General features: G+C 45.1%; 1 protein-coding gene across 4 annotated transcripts in view; it reads right to left on the reverse strand.

The window, feature by feature from the left end:
• Positions 1-18,654, reverse strand: part of NF2 (NF2, moesin-ezrin-radixin like (MERLIN) tumor suppressor) — a 76,892-nt gene that overhangs the window by 17,346 nt on the left and 40,892 nt on the right. For all 4 annotated transcript variants that reach the window (XM_066260192.1, XM_066260189.1, XM_066260190.1 and 1 more), the window contains exons 5-12: positions 17,723-17,791; positions 16,804-16,886; positions 12,715-12,790; positions 9,830-9,964; positions 6,866-6,940; positions 4,503-4,616; positions 1,893-2,015; positions 943-1,160 (exon numbers count right to left, since the gene is read on the reverse strand). In XM_066260192.1, coding sequence (XP_066116289.1) covers positions 943-1,160; positions 1,893-2,015; positions 4,503-4,616; positions 6,866-6,940; positions 9,830-9,964; positions 12,715-12,790; positions 16,804-16,886; positions 17,723-17,791 — 893 coding nt within the window. The remainder of the gene's footprint in view (positions 1-942; positions 1,161-1,892; positions 2,016-4,502; positions 4,617-6,865; positions 6,941-9,829; positions 9,965-12,714; positions 12,791-16,803; positions 16,887-17,722; positions 17,792-18,654) is intronic.

Raw genomic sequence — 18,654 nt, forward strand, 5'->3', positions numbered from 1 at the left:
GTGGGACAAGCAAAGGAAAAATCTGGGCATCAAAGGCCTTACATTGGATCACAAAGGGCAGTAGGTAAAAGAACTGACACTTCACAGCCCCTGCAAAAAAACAACTGTAGGCCAAAGGATCTAACCTATCATGCATCACTCATGGGGGAAGTGACCCAAACACAGAAAGAAATGGGCCCAGGACATGGCAGAAAATAAGGAACCATATTCCTAGACCGAGATGCAAAAAGTGGAGAGGAAAACTGCAGTGATTACACCTTAGGAGCGAAAACTCAAATTCCAGTGTTCTAAATCAAGAGCCAAATGCTGTGGGGAATGTGCCAGTGTTTATCTGAAGGCTGCAGGACCAGAACAATCCCGAGTCCAGACTAGTCTTTGAAAAGAACAAAGGACAGTTCCATCCTTCAACTTGGTTGTGAGTCAGGGCAATCTGGCCAGGGAAGCCAGGGCGCTCCCGTCCACGTGCCTGAGGGGCCTGAGCTCCAAGGCCGGCCTGCAGGGAGGTAGGCACCCGTTCCTATGTGAATGGTATATGGCTGCTGTCTCCCCACATGCCCCATAAATTAAAAGGGAAAAACCCCCACATTTTTTAAATGTAAGAAGAGCCTCCTTATATCTCCTTAGCTAAAAGCAGTCTGTGGACGTGTTCGATAGTTTTCCTGCAAACATGGTATCAGAGGGATGGGGGCTTATCACAAAGGCACAAGCATGACCAGAGGTCCGCTCAGCCAGAGAACTGTGTTCCTGTGTCCTTTCGATAGCTCCAGCTCCACAACCGATTGGGCACCAGTCCCCACCAGCCTAGCAGAGAAGGAGCCTCTATCTTCCCCGGGAGACAGAGAAGCAGCCCGAGGACAGCTGCAGTCAAGGGGCAGGTTAGGACAGTGCAGCCCTCGCCTGGGCCCCAGCGCCCAGGACCCCCCCACTTCCCCCACCTCTGACCTCCTCTCTGACTCCTCAGCCATCTTCAGCGCCAGCACCTCGGCCTCCAGCACCTTCTGCTCCATTAGGCGCTTCTCCTCCTCTGTCCGAATGGCCGTGGCCTTGATGCGCTGCATTTCCTGCTCGGCCTCCGCAGCCTTCTGTGCCAGGAGTTTCGCCTCCTCCTCAGTGATTTGGGCCTTTTCCGCCAACAGGTCGGCCGTCTCCTCCGACCGCATCTGGAGAGGACAGCCCGTCAGCCAGGGTGGGGATCATATGCCTGCCATGCCATCAGATCTGAGTTCAGATGCCCAGGCCAGTAAGAACCAGGGTCTCAGATTCCCTGGGGCCCTGCCACGAAGTGTCCCCTCAGAGGACACTCTGGCAACAGATGACAAGCTACACCCCTCAACTTTTCAGAAGGGCCCTTCAGGTTCCAGCCTTGGGCAGCAACAAGGAAGGACCTTTTTCAAGTCCCCACTTGAGCCGAGGCTTATCCTTTCTGAGGGAGAAAACCAATTTAACTCTGTTCTCCTTCCCTTTAAATCAGGTGAAAACAGGTGGAGACTTTCCCCTCAGGGACATGTAATGATGTCTAGAGACATTTTGATTGTCACAAATGAGGGGAAAGGTGGTGCTACCAGCCAGTGGTAGAGACCAGGGACAGTGCTAAACACCCTCCAATGACAGAAGAGCCACCACAAAGGACAGCCTGGCCCCGGTGTCAGCAGCACCGAGGCCGAGAGGCCCGGCTGTAAAGGCATCCCTCGACGAAAGCAGGGTTTGTCTGCACATGGACTCCATCTAAATTTGCTTCTGCCAACGCAGGTGGGAAGAAAAGGAACTGGTTTTTTTTAAAGCTGAAACGTCAAAGCAAATGTCGCCAATTTGTGGTTCTCGGGAAGTCTAACTCCAGCAGATTGAGCGGGACCCTGTGTAGCCTCCTAGGACCCAGGTTCCCCGGAAATCACCAGTGCCTCGTTGGCCATGGTTGCTTCTTCTTTCATCTGCAGTAGCCTCCTCTCCAACTCATCCCTCGTGCGCTCAGCCTCTTCCCTCATCTGCTTCTCTCGGGCAAGGCGCTGCCGTTCCATCTGGGGCAGAGAGGGGGGTGGTGGGTGAGAGTAATCATTGAGTCATGGGGCTCATGACCTATGGTGCCACCGGGATCCAAGAATGCCCAGTGTCCAGAGCCTATCCTTTGGGGACCCTTTTTTTCTGGTAGCCATTGTCATTCTTGTCACCCATCACCCATCACCCTCTGTCCTAAACCAGCTACAGAGGTGAAAACTATGCTCCTTAGAAAAAACATCCAGTGGTACACAAACTGACAACAAAAAGCCGAGTCAGGTCTCCACCTGGATCGAAGGAGGCATTCTTACATGCCATGTGCTGAAATAGCTACCTTGCCAAATCCCTTTATGTTGGGAGAGCTCACGTGGCCCTGCCCTGCGGCTGACAGGACATAATGCAGGTTCCTGCTCCCTGAGACAGAGCCCCAGAAATAACAGCTCTCTCCTCTGGTTGGATGAGCCACCTCGCCATTTCTCATCTACACAGACCTCTCCCACACCTCTAATTTCATCAACAATAGCGCCCTTCTTGCCTCTGACCCACAGAGAAGATGGAATCATTCTGTGTGATGCATCAATAGCTCACACATTGTATTTCACAGGGGGAAGCAGCCCAGACACTCACAATCTCACACAGAGGCAACTCCTGAGCCAGGCCTGCAACAGGAGGGAGCCAGGCGGGGAGCACAGCCCCCGTCCTTACGGCACCGGTACAAAGCCGCTGCCACCTCCCTTGCCTTCTGGATTACGGTATTAATTGGGCCACATGCCGAGCTTAATAAGGCGAACAAGCACAGGACAAGTGCTGTCCTCTGTGATCCTATGGTATTTGCTGAAGTCAGGAAGCAGAAACCAGAAGTGACCACTGCATTATTTTCTTCCTTAAATCATTCAAGCCCATTTAATTACTTCCTGCTTTAGTCTTCTCTAAAATATAAGATTTCTAAGAGTGCTGCTTTTTCTAAATAGTAGGCCAAAAATAAATGCATTGGACTTTAAAGGAATAATGCAAAGATAAGCAATAAAATACTTTAAATTCTTCTCTAATTTTCCTCTTACAGGTCAATGAAAAGCGTGGCCAGTTTGTTCTCTAATTTCCATCATATTACAATTTCCATTAGGTGGATAACTGTATGTCCATTATTCTCCACTTGAAAAAAGCCCAGGCAAGCCCCTTCCATTCCCAGCACTGCACTTTCCCTGAGGCCTCCATCCCCATAATTAGGGACTGCCCATTTGCAAAGCGGTTTAAGCTACAAGACTTTCAGGTTCAATATGCCCTTTGATCTGAGACAGAGAAGAGGTATCATTAGTTCCCTGTGACAAATGAGAAATCTTGAGGTCTGCAAGTTAAGTCACTCACTACCATCACATAGTAAGTTTCACAGCTGGCTCCAAGGTCACTGTCTGCATGTCTGCACAGGGGACAAGGAGCCCCTGACCTGCAGGTGCCAGATACCAGGGAGGGGCCTCTGCTGTTCTACAGGCAGTGCAGGGCTGGGGTGTGTTTGTGCTATTCTCTGCCACAGCCCGGAGGTCTACCCGCTCCTTGCTGTTTTCAGATCTCTCACTTCTAAGCTTTGCTCTGCTCAAAAAAAGGTCAGAGGGGGTTCTTCTGAGAGTTGCTGCCATGACACTGTGCTGGCTCAGGAGCTTTTCTTTGTCCAACAAAACCCATTCCACCATCCACAAAGCACCCCAAAGAGTACATCGATGGCCTGCCATTGCAGAAAGCAAAGAGATGGAAAGTTGAAAGCACACTGGTTCAAACCAGGCACTTCATTCTGACCCTTGGCGCTGGGAGCCAGCCTCACAAATCAGAGACAGCTGCACACAGGCTAATTATTACACCTCCGAGCCTGCAGGTCCTGAGGGCAGCTGGCTGCAGCTGCTGCTACTCTATATAGTAGTTCGTCCAAAACCACAATTAACATTCTCAGCAGCGAGGCTCAGATTAATTGTGTGAATTTCGGTGAGTCGAAAGGTCTACGAGTTGAAAACGATGCAGATAGTCCGGTCTGCTGATACGCGCTCCCGGCACCTCCCGAGGAGGGTGATGAGCTGCCTGGGCTGACCCACAATGGGGAAGTGCAGCCAGAGTCTAATTAGCATGCCAGCAGCAGGCACTGAAATGCTGCCATGCATTCTATCACCATCTAATTAGAAAAGGAGAAGGCCCGGCAAAGGAGAGAGGCAGGCGAAAAGAAAGCTCAGCTAGATGGATGAGAGATGGATGAATGGGTGCAAACTTGCAGGCTTGGCTATTTCTCCCCACTTCACTTAAGTGGAGAAATAGCCAGAGACATTTCTTTCAGATACGCTATTAGAGTTTATTTCTCAGTTCCAGAGCTGACACCGCACCAGCTGGGCACCAGCCAAGAAAGATCCAGAAGAGAAAATAAGACGTTTCCTCCATGACCAAAGGACTCTGGTCAGCCCATAACCACTCCTAACCTTGCGGGCCAGGACCACCCAATGATAATAGTCCAAACATGGTCTTGCGCTCACCTGCTTTCTGGCTTTCTCCTCCCTAGCCTGGGCTTTCATCTGTTGAACTTCCAAAGAATCGGCCTTCCTTCTCCTCATAAAAAGGTCATGGTTCCCAATACACAGCTGTAGAATCTGTGGCCATAGAAGCAGGAGAAATGTTAAACCCACAAATTTGATTCACTGCTTACAGCTCACCGGCACTACAGCATCTTGGTCTGAGGGCTCTTGTGAACAGCAGGAAGCCAGAAGGGGAAGGCATGGAGGGAAACAGCAAAGCCCTAGTCATGGCTTCTAGTGCCCTCATCTCTGGAGACAGCATGCTGACAGTGCCTCTGATAGGCCAGGGGACAGAAACCGCAATTGGAAAGAGAAATAAAAGACACCTTAGCAGATGTTTCGGATGCACCTCACTCTGCTAAGTCCAGATGTGGCTCTGCAGACCAGGAAGGAGAGGAAAGCTCATTCAATAGGTTGGGCTGGGACAATAGGTTATCCAGGTGGAAAACAATTAGTTGGAACCCTCCCTTACCCCATATGCAAAAATGAACTCCAGGAGGATTAAAGACTTAAAGGTGAAGAGCAAGCCCTTGAAACTTTCTAAGAGAATAGAGAACATCTTTATGATCACAGGATAAGGGAAGATGTTAAGCAAGACACAAATGATTAAGGAAAAAAATGTATACATTTTTCTACATTAAAATTTAAGGTTTATTTTCCCCTCAAGACATTTAAAAAAAGAGGAAATATAAAAATATAAGCCACAAAGTAGGAGAAGATACCACCAATAGAAAAAAATAGCCCAAGCCCTGGCTGGGTAGCTCAGTAGGTTAGAGGGTTGTACCAATACGCCAAGGTTGCAGGTTTGATCCCCCATCAGGGCACATATAAGAATCAACTAACGAATGCATAAATAAGTGGAACAGCAAATCAATGTTTCTTTCTTTCTCTCTTTACCCCCTTTCCTCTCTCTGTAAAAACAATAAAAATAAACCATGCCTGACCAGGTGGTGGTGCAGTGGATAGTGTTGGACTGGAACACAGAGGACCCAGCTTCGAAACCCCAAGGTCGCTGGCTTGAGCGTGGACTCATCTGGCTTGAGTGTGAGCTCACCAGTTTGAGCGTGGGGTTGCTGGCTTGAGCATGGGATCATAGACATAGAGCCCAAAACTCTCTGACTTGAGCCCAAGGTCGTTGGCTTGAGCAAGGAATCACCCGCTCTGCTGTAGCCCCCCACTCAAGGCACATATGAGAAAGCAATCAATGCTTCTCATCTCTCTCCCTTCCTGTATGTCTGTTCCTATCTGTCCCTCTTTCTGTCACAAAAATAAGAAAATCACACAAAAAATAAACAGTTCAAGAGAAAAATTGTCAAAAGACAAGAAACAAATATTTAACAGAAGAGACAATAGGAACAGTTAATAATTATACAAAATGATAAAAATATAAACATGCTAATTAATTGTGACAGTGAGATACCACTGTATATGCAAAAGATGGCAAAAAATTTTAAAGACTGATAATACAGTTGTTGAGGATATAAAGTGAAAGGAAATCTCACCCACTGCTGTTAGATCTGTAAATTAATTCATCTTCTTTGGAAACGAACGTGGCATAATCTTGATTTCAGACATACATACAGCCCTGTACTTGTAGGGCTACACGTTCATATTCTCTAGACCCTAGAGAAAATATTGCCTATGTACCCCAGGAGGCAGATACAAAAACGTCTGTAAGAGCCTTGTTAAAATGGCACAGAAGTGAAAAACACTTAATTGTCCATCAATAGAAGAATGAAAAAAAAAACACCCATATATTTACATAACGGAATGCAATGCAGCAATGAAAAAGAAGGGATCATATCTTTTAAGCAACAACACAGATAAATTAAAAATAATGTGTAAAAAGGTAGTGACTGAGAATACAGGTGCAAGCACTTATACAAAACTCAGAAAATTCATTTCACCACAAAAACAAAGTTCTGATGAAAAGCAAGAAAATAATGATCACCCTTGAGGAGGAGAGGGGGAAACTAGCTAACATGGGGCGTTTCAACAGTATTGGGAGTGTGTTATTTTTTAATGCTGGATAGTGGGTACATAGATATTTATTTTTATCGTTCTTTATACCCTTTATTTATACACATTATACTTATCGTTTTATATGTATGAAGTACGTCAATAGAAATAATTTTTTAAAATTCTTCATCATAAAATTTAGGTTTGACTCTTTAGATTAAGCTGAAAAGAAGTCTTTCAAGGCCTATCAGAAAAACATGTACAAGCATGTACCAAGATGTCAATCCGATACTCTTCCAAAATGGGGGTTCAATATTGCAGAAAAACTATAGCTGTCAGTAATAAAAACCAGGATCTCAACTTACCAGCTTATTAACACGAAGCTTTGAGGAGTTAAACTTGAAGACATCAATTTTCTTATCCAATGGTTTAATAGTAAACTGAAAGAAGGAAGCAGAGACAGTTTCAGTTTGACAGACTCAAATGTTACCACCAACTGGGGGATTCCACAAAAGCAGCAACCACACTGGCAAAGATCCAGCTCAAGGCTTTGCGCTGTCCTGGCTTCTTGGTGCACAGGCCCTAACCCGCAGTGAATTATAAGCGCACATGCGTGCGCGTGTTTTTGATGTAATTAGCTCTTTGATGACTAAGATGATACTCTGGACTTAGACTGGGAGGAAGGCAGGGGTGGGCTGGGGGTGGTGAGGTGGGCTGGGAGTAGACAGACGGGTTTAGATTCAATGTGACAGCATACAAGGTGTCACTCCAGGTTTCCGAACACAGGGATTATTAGATGAAAGCTGGTAACAGAAGGAATATAGTAAAGTGTGAAGACGAATAGATTGTAGTGGAAAAGGAAAACATAGTTCCTGAAATCAGAGGGGAGAGAAAGATGAATAACAAGGATAGGATGGTAGCTTAGTGGAAGAACTCAGGGCCACAGCACTAAGCAGAGCAGCACATAAAGAACAAGTGACAGCTGTTATTTTCAACCATTCCTGACAAGACCAGACAGATCCTCAGTTTCAAAGATACACTTAAAAAATGGATATCCATTCCCAAGAAACAACTGCTAAGTAGACAAATACATTTTAAAAGGTATATACTTAGGTATTTCTTTCTTATGTTATATTGTCCAACAAGGGGTTAGCACAATGAGGACAGAAAATGATCCTTTGTTTAGCTTCTGGTCAAATTAACTTAGAAGTGAGCTTGCTCTTGTGTAGGCTGCTATTTGTGAATTTCATGAACTTATTTTTGGCCTTGCTGTCAAATCCCAGAGCTGTCAGCAGGAAACCGCAAGTCGTGGGGAAACCACAGGCTCTACGCCATGCCAGGGTGCACACAAAGAATCAATGAATCACTTAAAATAAACCAACACTTCTGTTTTGACAGCACAGCTGTCATACATAACTACTTAGACTACTTCCTATTATGTCAAGTCAGCTTGGGGTCCTCCTGCTGTGCGAGTTATTGACATGATAAAACATGATGGCCCCCTGCCCCTGGAGAGGATATATTAGAATTTATTTTGTCAGGCAATACTAAGGGAGACTTTAATCCTTGGGTTCTGGAAGAATGAACGTTTTGGGAGCCTTTAGCACACAAATTTGTGGGTGTGCAGTAAACAGAAGTTTGTAAAATTAAAAATGAAAAACTACGATACCGTGGTAACACCTACTGCTTTAAGTCATGTGGAGCTTACAACTTAAGTAATTTAAAAAATAAATATCTAAATGCTGATCTCTGGGCTACTTACAAAAATTTGAAAGTCAGGCCCTGGCCGGTTGGCTCAGTGGTAGAGCGTCGGCCTGGCGTGCAGAAGTCCTGGGTTCGATTCCCGGCCAGGGCACACAGGAGAAGTGTCCATCTGCTTCTCCACCTCTCCCTCTCTCCTTCCTCTCTGTCTCTCTCTTCCTCTCCCACAGCGAGGCTCCATTGGAGCAAAGATGGCCCGAGCGCTGGGGATGGCTCCTTGGCCTCTGCCCCAGGCGCTAGAGTGGCTCTGGTCACAACAGAGCGATGCCCCGGAGGGGCAGAGCATCGCCCCCTAGTGGGCAGAGCATCACCCCCTGGTGGGCGTGCCGGGTGGATCCCGGTCGGGCGCATGCGGGAGTCTGTCTGTCTCTCCCCGTTTCCAACTTCAGAAAAATACAAAAAAAAAAAAAAAAATTTGAAAGTCAGAATGTTTTATGGCTGAGTAGATCTCAAGCCTGTAGTAGAAACCAGAAGCCTGTGGTTCTTGTCTACGAGGAGAGAGAAAACAGGAAGTCTGCCTAAGGGACGGGGTTCCGCAGGCAACATTAGCTGTCACTGTTACCCCACACCCCGCGTCCTGGCTGTACGGCACCAATACGACCCTGAGCTCTGTTGGCCCACTGTCCTCTGCCTGGTGCCCTGTGATGTGGCTTCAGGGAAGCTGGAGCTCAGCCCCTGCAATTCTACTCCCCAGACACAGATCGCTTGATCTCTCTACATCTCTGCTTCCTCTAATGTGACACAGATAACCCAAACACGGCCTCTGCGCTGACAGCGGCGCTCCTGGGAAGACCGCATGAAAGTCAGGCCGAAAATGCTTGTGCGTGGGAAAGCACTGTATCACCACCATTGGTCCCTCGCCCTGCAGCTTTGACCAGAGCAGCCCAGTCTCACTCAACTATGACTTTCTTGAGGGCTAAGACAGGATTCTCTACATCTTTGTTTCCCCTGCGAAATCTAACACAAAGCTGATGAATAATTCCTTTAAAATTAACAAAGAATGGAGAGTGAATAAACAAATGAATGTAGGATTACGGTGTTTGGGAAAGGTCATTGTCCTGTGTAGAAATATTTGAATTCTAACTTAGTGTGTTTATCTAAGTAATTTAAACATAATTATTCTCAAATTCTTGTAAGCAGGTTAGCTTAATATCATTATTTATATCATTGTTCATACACACATAGACACACACTTACCATATGCCTCAAGCATTGGACACAGAGAAAGGGTTTAACATATACCACACTTAACTAGAAACAGAAAGCCAAGTGATAAGAAAGGGTTGCATTCTGGCTTGTTTACTGTTCTTTGGGGTTTAGTCCTGAAAGGTTGAGCTTCCTGGCCCCTTGTTAGTCGAGTGGGGGTTAGTGACGCGCTTTGAAAACAGGATGCCAACAGTGGTCTAATAAATACTATAAAAATCAACAACCCAAAACGCAAAGCCTGGGAATGAAATTCTTTTCCTGACAACAGGAGAAGTCTGGCTGGGGACACCTCAGCAAGGGTGAGAGATGGGAAAGGCCGTCTGCTGGGCCACGGGCGCGTCTGCAGCACAGACATGTCCTACCTCCTTGTCGCTGTATGAAATGTTTCGGATTTCATTCCACGGGAAGGAGATCTTGGGAGTCAGCCTGTTCTCAGGATCGTAGATGTGAAGTCCCAGAGCATCCACTCCAAGCAGCAGCTCTGTGCCCTTCTTATTCTGCAGATTCAACAGAGAACGGCCACTGTTAGCTCCAGAGGAGGCTCGAGGTTTTGTTCAGCTTCCCAAAGGACGTGGAACACACTGTGACATATGACAAGTTTCAACAGGTCCCAACAGAAGTCACAGCTCTCCGGTAACCATCCACAGGACCTCTGGCTTGCTGAACCAGGGCAGACGGAGACAAAACTATACCACTCTTGTGACTTGTGTGTCCCATAGAGGGACGACTAGAGGCTGCTGTCACTGGCTCAATGGCTAAATAATCAGATTATCAGAGATGCAAAATGCAAATTGGTAGGATTGATCATTTCTTATGTTAAAAGACAAGACTTGGACTATCAGAAAGAGAATTCTAAGTGCTGGGATCAGATGGTTTTATTAAATGTTAAAATGTATTTTAATGTGATAAAGCAAGTATAGTAAAATGTTAATTGTAGAATCTATACAGTGGGTCTATATCAGTATTCATTGTAAAATTCAACTTTCCTCTATGTTGTAAATTTTTTATGAAATGTTGGGAAAATATATCAAAATGAATTCTATATAAATTATTAATATATCCCTCAATGAGGCTGTTTAAAAGTTTAATTAATTGACTCTCCATATGCTACACTTCTGATGGCAGTCCTGGTCAGCAGTCAGAGCAGCCAGAGAGCAAGTGCCCTGGGCCTCCACATCATTGGCCCAGCTGTGGACCTGGAGGCCACAACCTCATGCTGCAGGGCTGTCCCCCTGCACTGTGGTCTGGCCTTTGTAATGACAGCAGAAAGAAGCTCCCTGCACAAGGCCCTAAAGCATGTGACCCCTTGCTGACAACAAGGAAACTAAACCAAGACTCAAGGGCAAGAAAACAGATGTGCAATCCGAGAAGGTGCTTAGACCCTGATGAAAAGTATCAACCTAACAGCAGGTGTCATATGGAGAAGTGAGTGCTCCAAGATAATTTTTTTTTTCTCTTTCTAACACCTTGAAGTCAGGTGTTACTACCAAACCACAAGAGCGATTCCTCTGCTCCGCTGCAAAGCACTTAAACATACCATGTTAACATAAGTGAGGCTTCGTACTTTGAAAATCTATGGTACATTTTGGAAAATGAGATCTTTTATTAGGTTTCTGACTATTTCGTTTAGCTTTCTTTTAAAATAAGGATTCCACCCTCCATCTCCTATCCTATCATTACAACTCCAATATTTCAAGGAGAGAGAGATGGTGACTCAAGCATCCCCTTTTGAATTGTTTTAAGCACGTGTGTTCCTTAGTTGATGGTGACATTTCAAGAACTTAAACACAAAGGACTAAAACATCCATTAGCTTTGTCTATTGCATAATATGAGAAGCCACACACACAACACAGTATCTGACGGCTATCAGAAACTTTTTTAAAGATTGTGAGGACCTAGCTGGTTGGCTCAGCGGTAGAGCGTTGGCCTGGCGTGCAGGGGATCCGGGTTCGATTCCCGGCCAGGGCACATAGGAGAAGCGCCCATTTGCTTCTCCATCCCCCCCTCCTTCCTCTCTGTCTCTCTCTTCCCCTCCCGCAGCCAAGGCTCCATTGGAGCCACGCCCCGGAGGGGCAGAGCATTGCCCCCTGGTGGGCAGAGCATCCGCCCTTGCCGGGTGGATCCCAATCGGGCGCATGCGGGAGTCTGACTGTCTCTCCCCGTTTCCAGCTTCAGAAAAATACAAAAAATAAATAAATAAATAAAATTAAAAAAGAAAATAAAGATTGTGAAACACTAGTTTTCTAGAATCTAGGTGGGCATGTGGAGCAAGAGGAATTGTGTTGACAAAACCACAGAAAGGTGTTCAATTAGCCTGACCCTAAAGAAAGCAAACAATTAGCAGATACAAACTGATAAAACTTTAGAAATCTTCTGCATTTTTACAGAAAATCTTTTAGGCACTGGTTTACTATATGACATAACCTAACTTGTCAGCGAGCATTATCTTAAGCAAAATAATCCATTTAAGAATTTATATTTAGAAAACAGATCATATTTTAAATGTGTTCCAATTCGCTCAAATTTAATATAAAATTTATAGGGACCCAAAAAAAGGAACGCAAACCATACTGTGATGGTTGTTTTAATGTCTGCTTTTCTATAGTTTGGAGCTAGCAAGGAACGAAGTTAGCAAATTTGCATGAATTCCTTTGGAGAAAGCTGCCTCCTGCTGTGTCCAGCAGGGAACCCTCCAAAGAATGACTGGAAAGGCCCGACCTCCAGACTGACAACAAATGCCTATTGGACTGAAAACAAATGCCTATTGGATGCAGAAGCAATGAGTTCCCAGAGGACAGTGGAGTATTTATGATTTGATTAGAAAACCAATTAGCCTGCTAGTGAGAACAAAAGTCCACGCCCAAACAAATCAGTAATATATAAAAGCAGCTTTACTCTCCTTGTGCCCTTGGGGAAGGCAGCACTCACAGGTGCTTCGGGGCACCCAGATCTCACAGAGCACAGAAATAATCAAATGTGGCACTGGGAGCGTTCAAACAGGTTTCTGCTCAGCTCAGGCCAACCCAAACCTTCCCGCACCCGCCTCTTCCCAAGCTCAATTGATACCTCGGATGGGACTGAAGTCCAAAAATAGAAAATGAGGCTATAAGACCCTCTCCCTTTCTCCTCCTCACCAGTGAACTGTGAAAGAGCCTCCCCTCCCAATGAGAAAGTAACCCATTTTAGAGCCTGCCCCTGGTTCAGTCTCTGTTTAGACACAGGCAACTAGAAGAAGCTTCAACACACCCGGATTGCAAAGTAGTTCACGCCGTACATCTCCAGGTCCTGAGCTATCTTCAAATATTCCATTTCAGCTTCATCCCTGTGAAGAAAATGGGAGACATTGTCACTGGAGCTAAGGGAGAGAACTGGAGGGCAGGCGCACGCCAAGCTGAGCATTCAAACCCACCGGAAGACACCAGCCAGAGCATGTATCAGCGGAGCGCTTCCTAACCCTAAGTCTGTTAAAGACAACTAGGTCAAGCAGAATGTCCCGTTCCCATAAAAACAAGAGAACAGATTCATTACAGTGTCTCTTGGCTTCAATTTCATGCTTTGCCCTTGATAAACAGTGACACCCGTCTGGTAATTCCAGAAAAGCATGTGGTATGTTATCTTCTCCGCTCAAATGGATTTGAATGCTCAGATTTTAAGTCGTTCCTTTATCTAATTGTGTGCTTTCTTCACTTAAAAGGTTTTGTTTTGTTTTTTTTGAGAGAGAGACAGGGACAGTGACAGACAGACAGGAAGGGAGAGAGATGAGAAGTATCAATTCTTCATTGTAGCACCTTAGTTGTTCATTGCTTTCTCATATGTGCCTTGACCGGTGGGTTCCAGCTGAGCCAGGGACCCCTTGCTAAAGCCAATGACCCTGGGCTCACGCCAGCGACCTTTGGGCTCAAGCCAGCAACTGTGGGGTCATGTCTATAACCCCACACTCAAACCAGTAACACTGCACTCAAGCTGGTGAGCCCCTGCTCAAGCTGGCGACCTTGGGGTTCCGAACCTGGGACCTCAGCATCCCAGTCCGACGCTCTATCCACTGCACCACCTCCCGGTCAGGCAAAAGGTTTTGGTAATGTAACAACTCTTTCTGCAAGCTCTCTGGGAGCTACCTTCCTGACTTTCTTTGGATGTTGTGGAAGGTTAGGGCAAGAGTATGTGGAAGGTTGGCTCAGCAGTAGAGTGTTGGCCCAGCAAGTGGAAGTCCTGGGTTCAATTCCCAGCCAGGGCTAACAGGAGAAGCGCCCATCTGCTTCTCTAGCCTTCCCCCTCTCCTCTCTCTTTCTCTCTCTTCCCCTACCATAGCCAAGGCTCCATTGGAGCAAAGTTGGCCCAGGCACTGAGGTTGGCTCCATGGCCTCCAACTCAGGTGCTAGAATGGCTCCGGTCAGACCAATGCCCCAGATGGGCCAAGCATCACCCCCTCGTGGCCTTGCCAGGTGGATCCCGGTCAGGCACATGTGGGAGTCTATCTCTCTGCTTCCCTGCTTCTCACTTTGAAGAAAAAAAAAAAAGAGTATGTGGCCTATAAAACCCAAGGCACGTCATTCAAATTTAAAGTAAGCTCTTGAAGTAGCAATGACTTGTAAAAGAAAACCTTCCCGATAGGTACAGTATTGAAATATTTTAACTCAAGTCTCCCTATGACTTCGCCTTCTCTTATATCTGATCTCAAAATGTTCTCAAACGAATTCTAAAAAATTCAACCTGAGAGGACACCAAGTGTTGCCAAGCAGGTGCAGCAACTAGAAACGACATACACTGTGGATGTATTGAATAAATTGGTACAATTACTTTGGAAAATTGTGTGACATCATATGTAATAGCAAAAGACAGGAGACAACTCGACAACCTAAATGTCCATCAACAGCAGAATGGATAATTTGTGGCTTATTAATACAGTGGAATTCAGCCTGACAAGGCGATGGCGCAGTGGATAGAGCATCGGATTGGGATGCCGAGGACCCAGGTTCGAGACCCTGAGGTCGCCAGTTTGAGCACAAGTTCATCTGGTTTGAGCAAAGCTCACCAGCTTGGACCCAAGGTCGCTGGCTCGAGCAAGGGGTTGCTCAGTCTGCTGAAGGCCCATGGTCAAGGCACATATGAGAAAGCAATCAGTGAACAACTAAGGTGTCACAATGAAAAAACGCTAATTTTTTTTTATATAAAGATTTTATTTATTCATTATAGAGAGGGGAGAGAGGGAGAGAGAGAGAGAGAGAGAGAGAGAGAGAGAAGGGGGGAGGAGCAGAAAGCATCAACTCTCATATGTGCCCTGACCAGGCAAGCCCAGGGTTTTGAACCAGCAACCTCAGCGTTTCCAGGTTGACACTTTATCCACTGTGCCACTACAGGTCAGGCGAAAAACTGATAATTGATGCTTCTCATCTCTGTCCATTCCTATCTATCCCTCTCTCTGACTCTCTCTGTGTCTCTGTAAAAAAAAACAACAAAAAAAACAGTGGAATTCTACACAGCAATGAAAATGAGAAAAACTGCTATATGCCACAAACCTAAATCTCATAATATGATGCTGAGTAAAAGAAGTGACACAAAAAATAGAAACTATCTGACTGCATTTATATAAAGTTTAAAATAGACGACACTAATCTAGGGAGCTCAAAATCAGGAGAGAGGTTCCTTATGGGAAATAAGGAGGGAGATTGATGGGGTCATGTGCTATCTTATCATCTATTATTATACTGTATTTTCACTTTGTGATAATTCATCCAACAGTTCATTTATGACATCCACTTTTCAGTTGGCATGTTATACTTTTTTTAAAGTTTTAAAATGTGTGTGATAGGAAGTTAATTTGAAGAGAAAAAAATGTTAAAGGTGAATGAAAAGATGATTAATTCCTAAAGTAATCAGGGAAATACTAATTAATATTTAAGGTACAAATTTTTAACTTTTAGATTATAAAAATTAGATTGTTGGGGAGAGAACAGGGTTGGAGATATTCTCGTACACTGCTGACGGGCATGTAAACAGGCACAACCATTTTGGAGGGCAATTTGGTGGCACCTGTCCTAACTGAAAATATTCACATCCTTTGACTCAGCAACTCTCCTAAAGAATGTATGGGCGGGCCCTGGCCAGGTGGCTCAGTGGATAAAGCGTCAACCTGGCATGCAGAAGTTGTGGGTTCAATCTCTGGTCAGGGCACATGAGAAGCAACCAATGAGTGCACAATAAAAACGTGGAACGAGTTGATGCTTCTTTTTCTTTCTCTCCTTTTTCCTCTCTCTCTCAAATCAATGGGAAAAAAAATCTATGGGGAGGTGCTGGCTTCCATCAGAGCATTATCCTGACACCAAGGTTGCAGCTTCAATCCCCAGTCCGAGCACAAATGGGAAGTGACCGATGAATGCACAGCTGAATGGAACAACAAATGAATGCTTCTCTCTCTCTCTCAAAAATAATCAATCAATTAATAAAAAAAAGAATCTATGGGCAGAACCACTCATACCATTATATAGTGATATAAGATGGTATACACTGCAGAACGTTTTATAAAAGTGAAAAATCTATAGCTACTCCAAATGCCATTAGTAGAGAAATGGACGCAAAAGCTATGGAATATCTAACAAGATTCTTAAAATGAAACCAAATTACCAATGAATACAGTAGGTCTGCACCTCCTGACAGGCAGTGAGTACCCATGCCCACAGCACTTGGAAAAGGATACATCCAAAGCTGACCACCACCAGCATTACTACCAGCTGTTTTGTAGGTCTTATTTTTTTTTCAATTGCTTGATTTTAGAGAGACAGAGAGGAAGAGAGAGAGAAAGGAAGCATTCATTTATTGTTCGATTTAATTGTGCATTCATTGGTTGCTTAGTGACCTGACCGGGATTGAACCTGCAACCTTAGTGATTTGGAATGATGCTCTAACAAACTGAACTAACCGGCCAGGGCCTGTCAGTCTTATAAAAATAAAAATAATAATAATAATAATAAAAATGTAAACCACCCTGACCACGTCGTGGCGCAGTGGGTAGAGTGTTAGACTGGGACATGAAGGACCCAGGTTCGAAACCCCCCGAGGTCCCCAGCTTGAGTGCAGGCTCATCTGGTTTGAGCAAGGCTCACCACTTGAACCCAAGGTCGCTGGCTTGAGCAAGGGGTCACTCGCTCTGCTGTAACCCCGGTCAAGGCACATATGAGAAAGCAATTAATGAACAACTAAGGTGCTGCAACAAAGAATTGATGCTTCTCATCTCTCGCTCTTCCTGTCAGTCTGTCCTCATCTGTCTCTCTCTGTCTCTGTCACCAAAAAAAAACAACAAAAAAAACACAATGTAAACTAAAAATGAAGCAGCCTCACCTGGCTCGGCCTCGGTGCTCTGCGTACCAGGCTGTAATTCTCTCCTCCCACATTTCTGGAGTCATTTGGTACAGATTTATTACCTACCAAAATATAAAGTAAAATAAAAACCCACACACAAAGAAAGTTTTGGCATTGTTTGCCATTTTTATAATTGTGCACAGCTATTTTTAAAAAGCCATGTATAGGGAGACAGTCACACAAGGGGTGGGCGTGTAAACAAGCCCCATTCAGTTTGAGTCACAACTTGAAAAGTGGCTCCATCATTCAGGCCTAGGTGCACCCCTTGTTTCCTGGGCTGCACGTCCCAGAGGGAAGACCTCGGTCAGGAGACGTGCTCACTAATCTTGGGGTTGCCGGCTGGACAGGCTGTGTGTGCTGCTGCCTCTGCCTGCACAGAAACCATCAAAGGAGCAGGTAGAGTCAGGGAAAGATGAAGAACGGGCCTTTATTACACGTGATGGGTGAGTACAGCTATAAAATCAGAGGCAGCAAAAGGGAGGGAGGGCCTGCCTCTGTGGCTAATGAACAAGATGAATACCACCAAGGATTGAAAACTACAATGCCCACTCCTCCTAACTCATCTCCTGTCCACCCTGTGCAGCTGCTAGCAGCTTGGTCCTGGGCTGAATACATGCTGCTCCACACTCCTTGGGAATCACACTGATGCTCACCCACCTTTAAAGAAAGGACCACCTACAGGCCATGCCTGTTCTGGCAATCCCAAACTAATTCCACTATCTTTTGCCTTTTAATATTCTTAATAGAAATTCTGCATGCTTTATTCAAGCTTGATTGCAAAACGTTTGTAATAATGTTCTTGCCACATACTTCCACTATCCCTTTGAGTCCTTCCATTAGCTTTCTTGTAGACCACACATCTGCTATGTCTTCCCAAACAAGGAATTTGACTTCTTACCCTTTTTGGAAGCAATTCCTCTTGGGCCAAAAATCCCCGCTGGTGAACAGAGGGGTCGTAGTCACCGTACTGGAAAGAGAAGAAAGGGGGAGTAAAGCAATTGAGATTTGAAAGACAACTGTCATTTCTGAATGGCTGGATCAGTCTCAATTCCCTTCCAGCTCCAGGGAACAATTCAATTCCAATGACAAGTCAACATTTCAACCTTGCTAGTTTGTTATCCTTGAATGAAAATACAAAGCTGATTATATCTATAAACAGAGTTGCACACTCCCTATGGGTGATGTGCAAACGAGAATGTGACATTTGTATGGAAAGGGAGCTGTGGTTTTTTAACCAGCAAAGAAAGCAGACACTACAAAAACATTGGCTTTTGAAATGAAACAACAAAACACAACTGTGATAGCTGCGATTAGCAAGGTGTGATAAGAGAGCCTTACTTACAAATGCTCCTAAGTGGCTGCTAACTAGAGCCATTTGCGAGGTGGGAGCTGGGAAAATGCTGGCAGTATTTTTAATACCTTTTACTCAAGGCTCTGAAATGTTTGGAAAAATGTGATTCCAACACTGTCATTCATATTGTTCAGACAAAGAAACGAGTAAAAGGTTAACTGGCTTTCCGAAAGCTGCAGAGCCAGTCACTGGTAGGACCAGAAATGGACCTTGCATTCTAATGTATTCTTCCAGGATAATAACTGGGAGATTTATTTTCTGATATAAGAAAAATAATCCCTTTCTTTCTCAGGAAACTGAAATCTGACCAGGAAATAATAATAATAAAAAAAGATGGAATTTTAAAAACAGAAACTAATTATGAAACATAGAGACTATAAAAGCAAAGACAGTCTCCCTAGTGTGCAGAGGACCCGGGTTCGATTCCCGGCCAGGGCACACAGGAGAAGCGCCCATTTGCTTCTCCACCCCTCCGCCGC

This window comes from Saccopteryx bilineata, chromosome 2, assembly GCF_036850765.1.
Source record: "Saccopteryx bilineata isolate mSacBil1 chromosome 2, mSacBil1_pri_phased_curated, whole genome shotgun sequence".
NCBI classification, from domain to species: Eukaryota; Metazoa; Chordata; class Mammalia; order Chiroptera; family Emballonuridae; genus Saccopteryx; species Saccopteryx bilineata.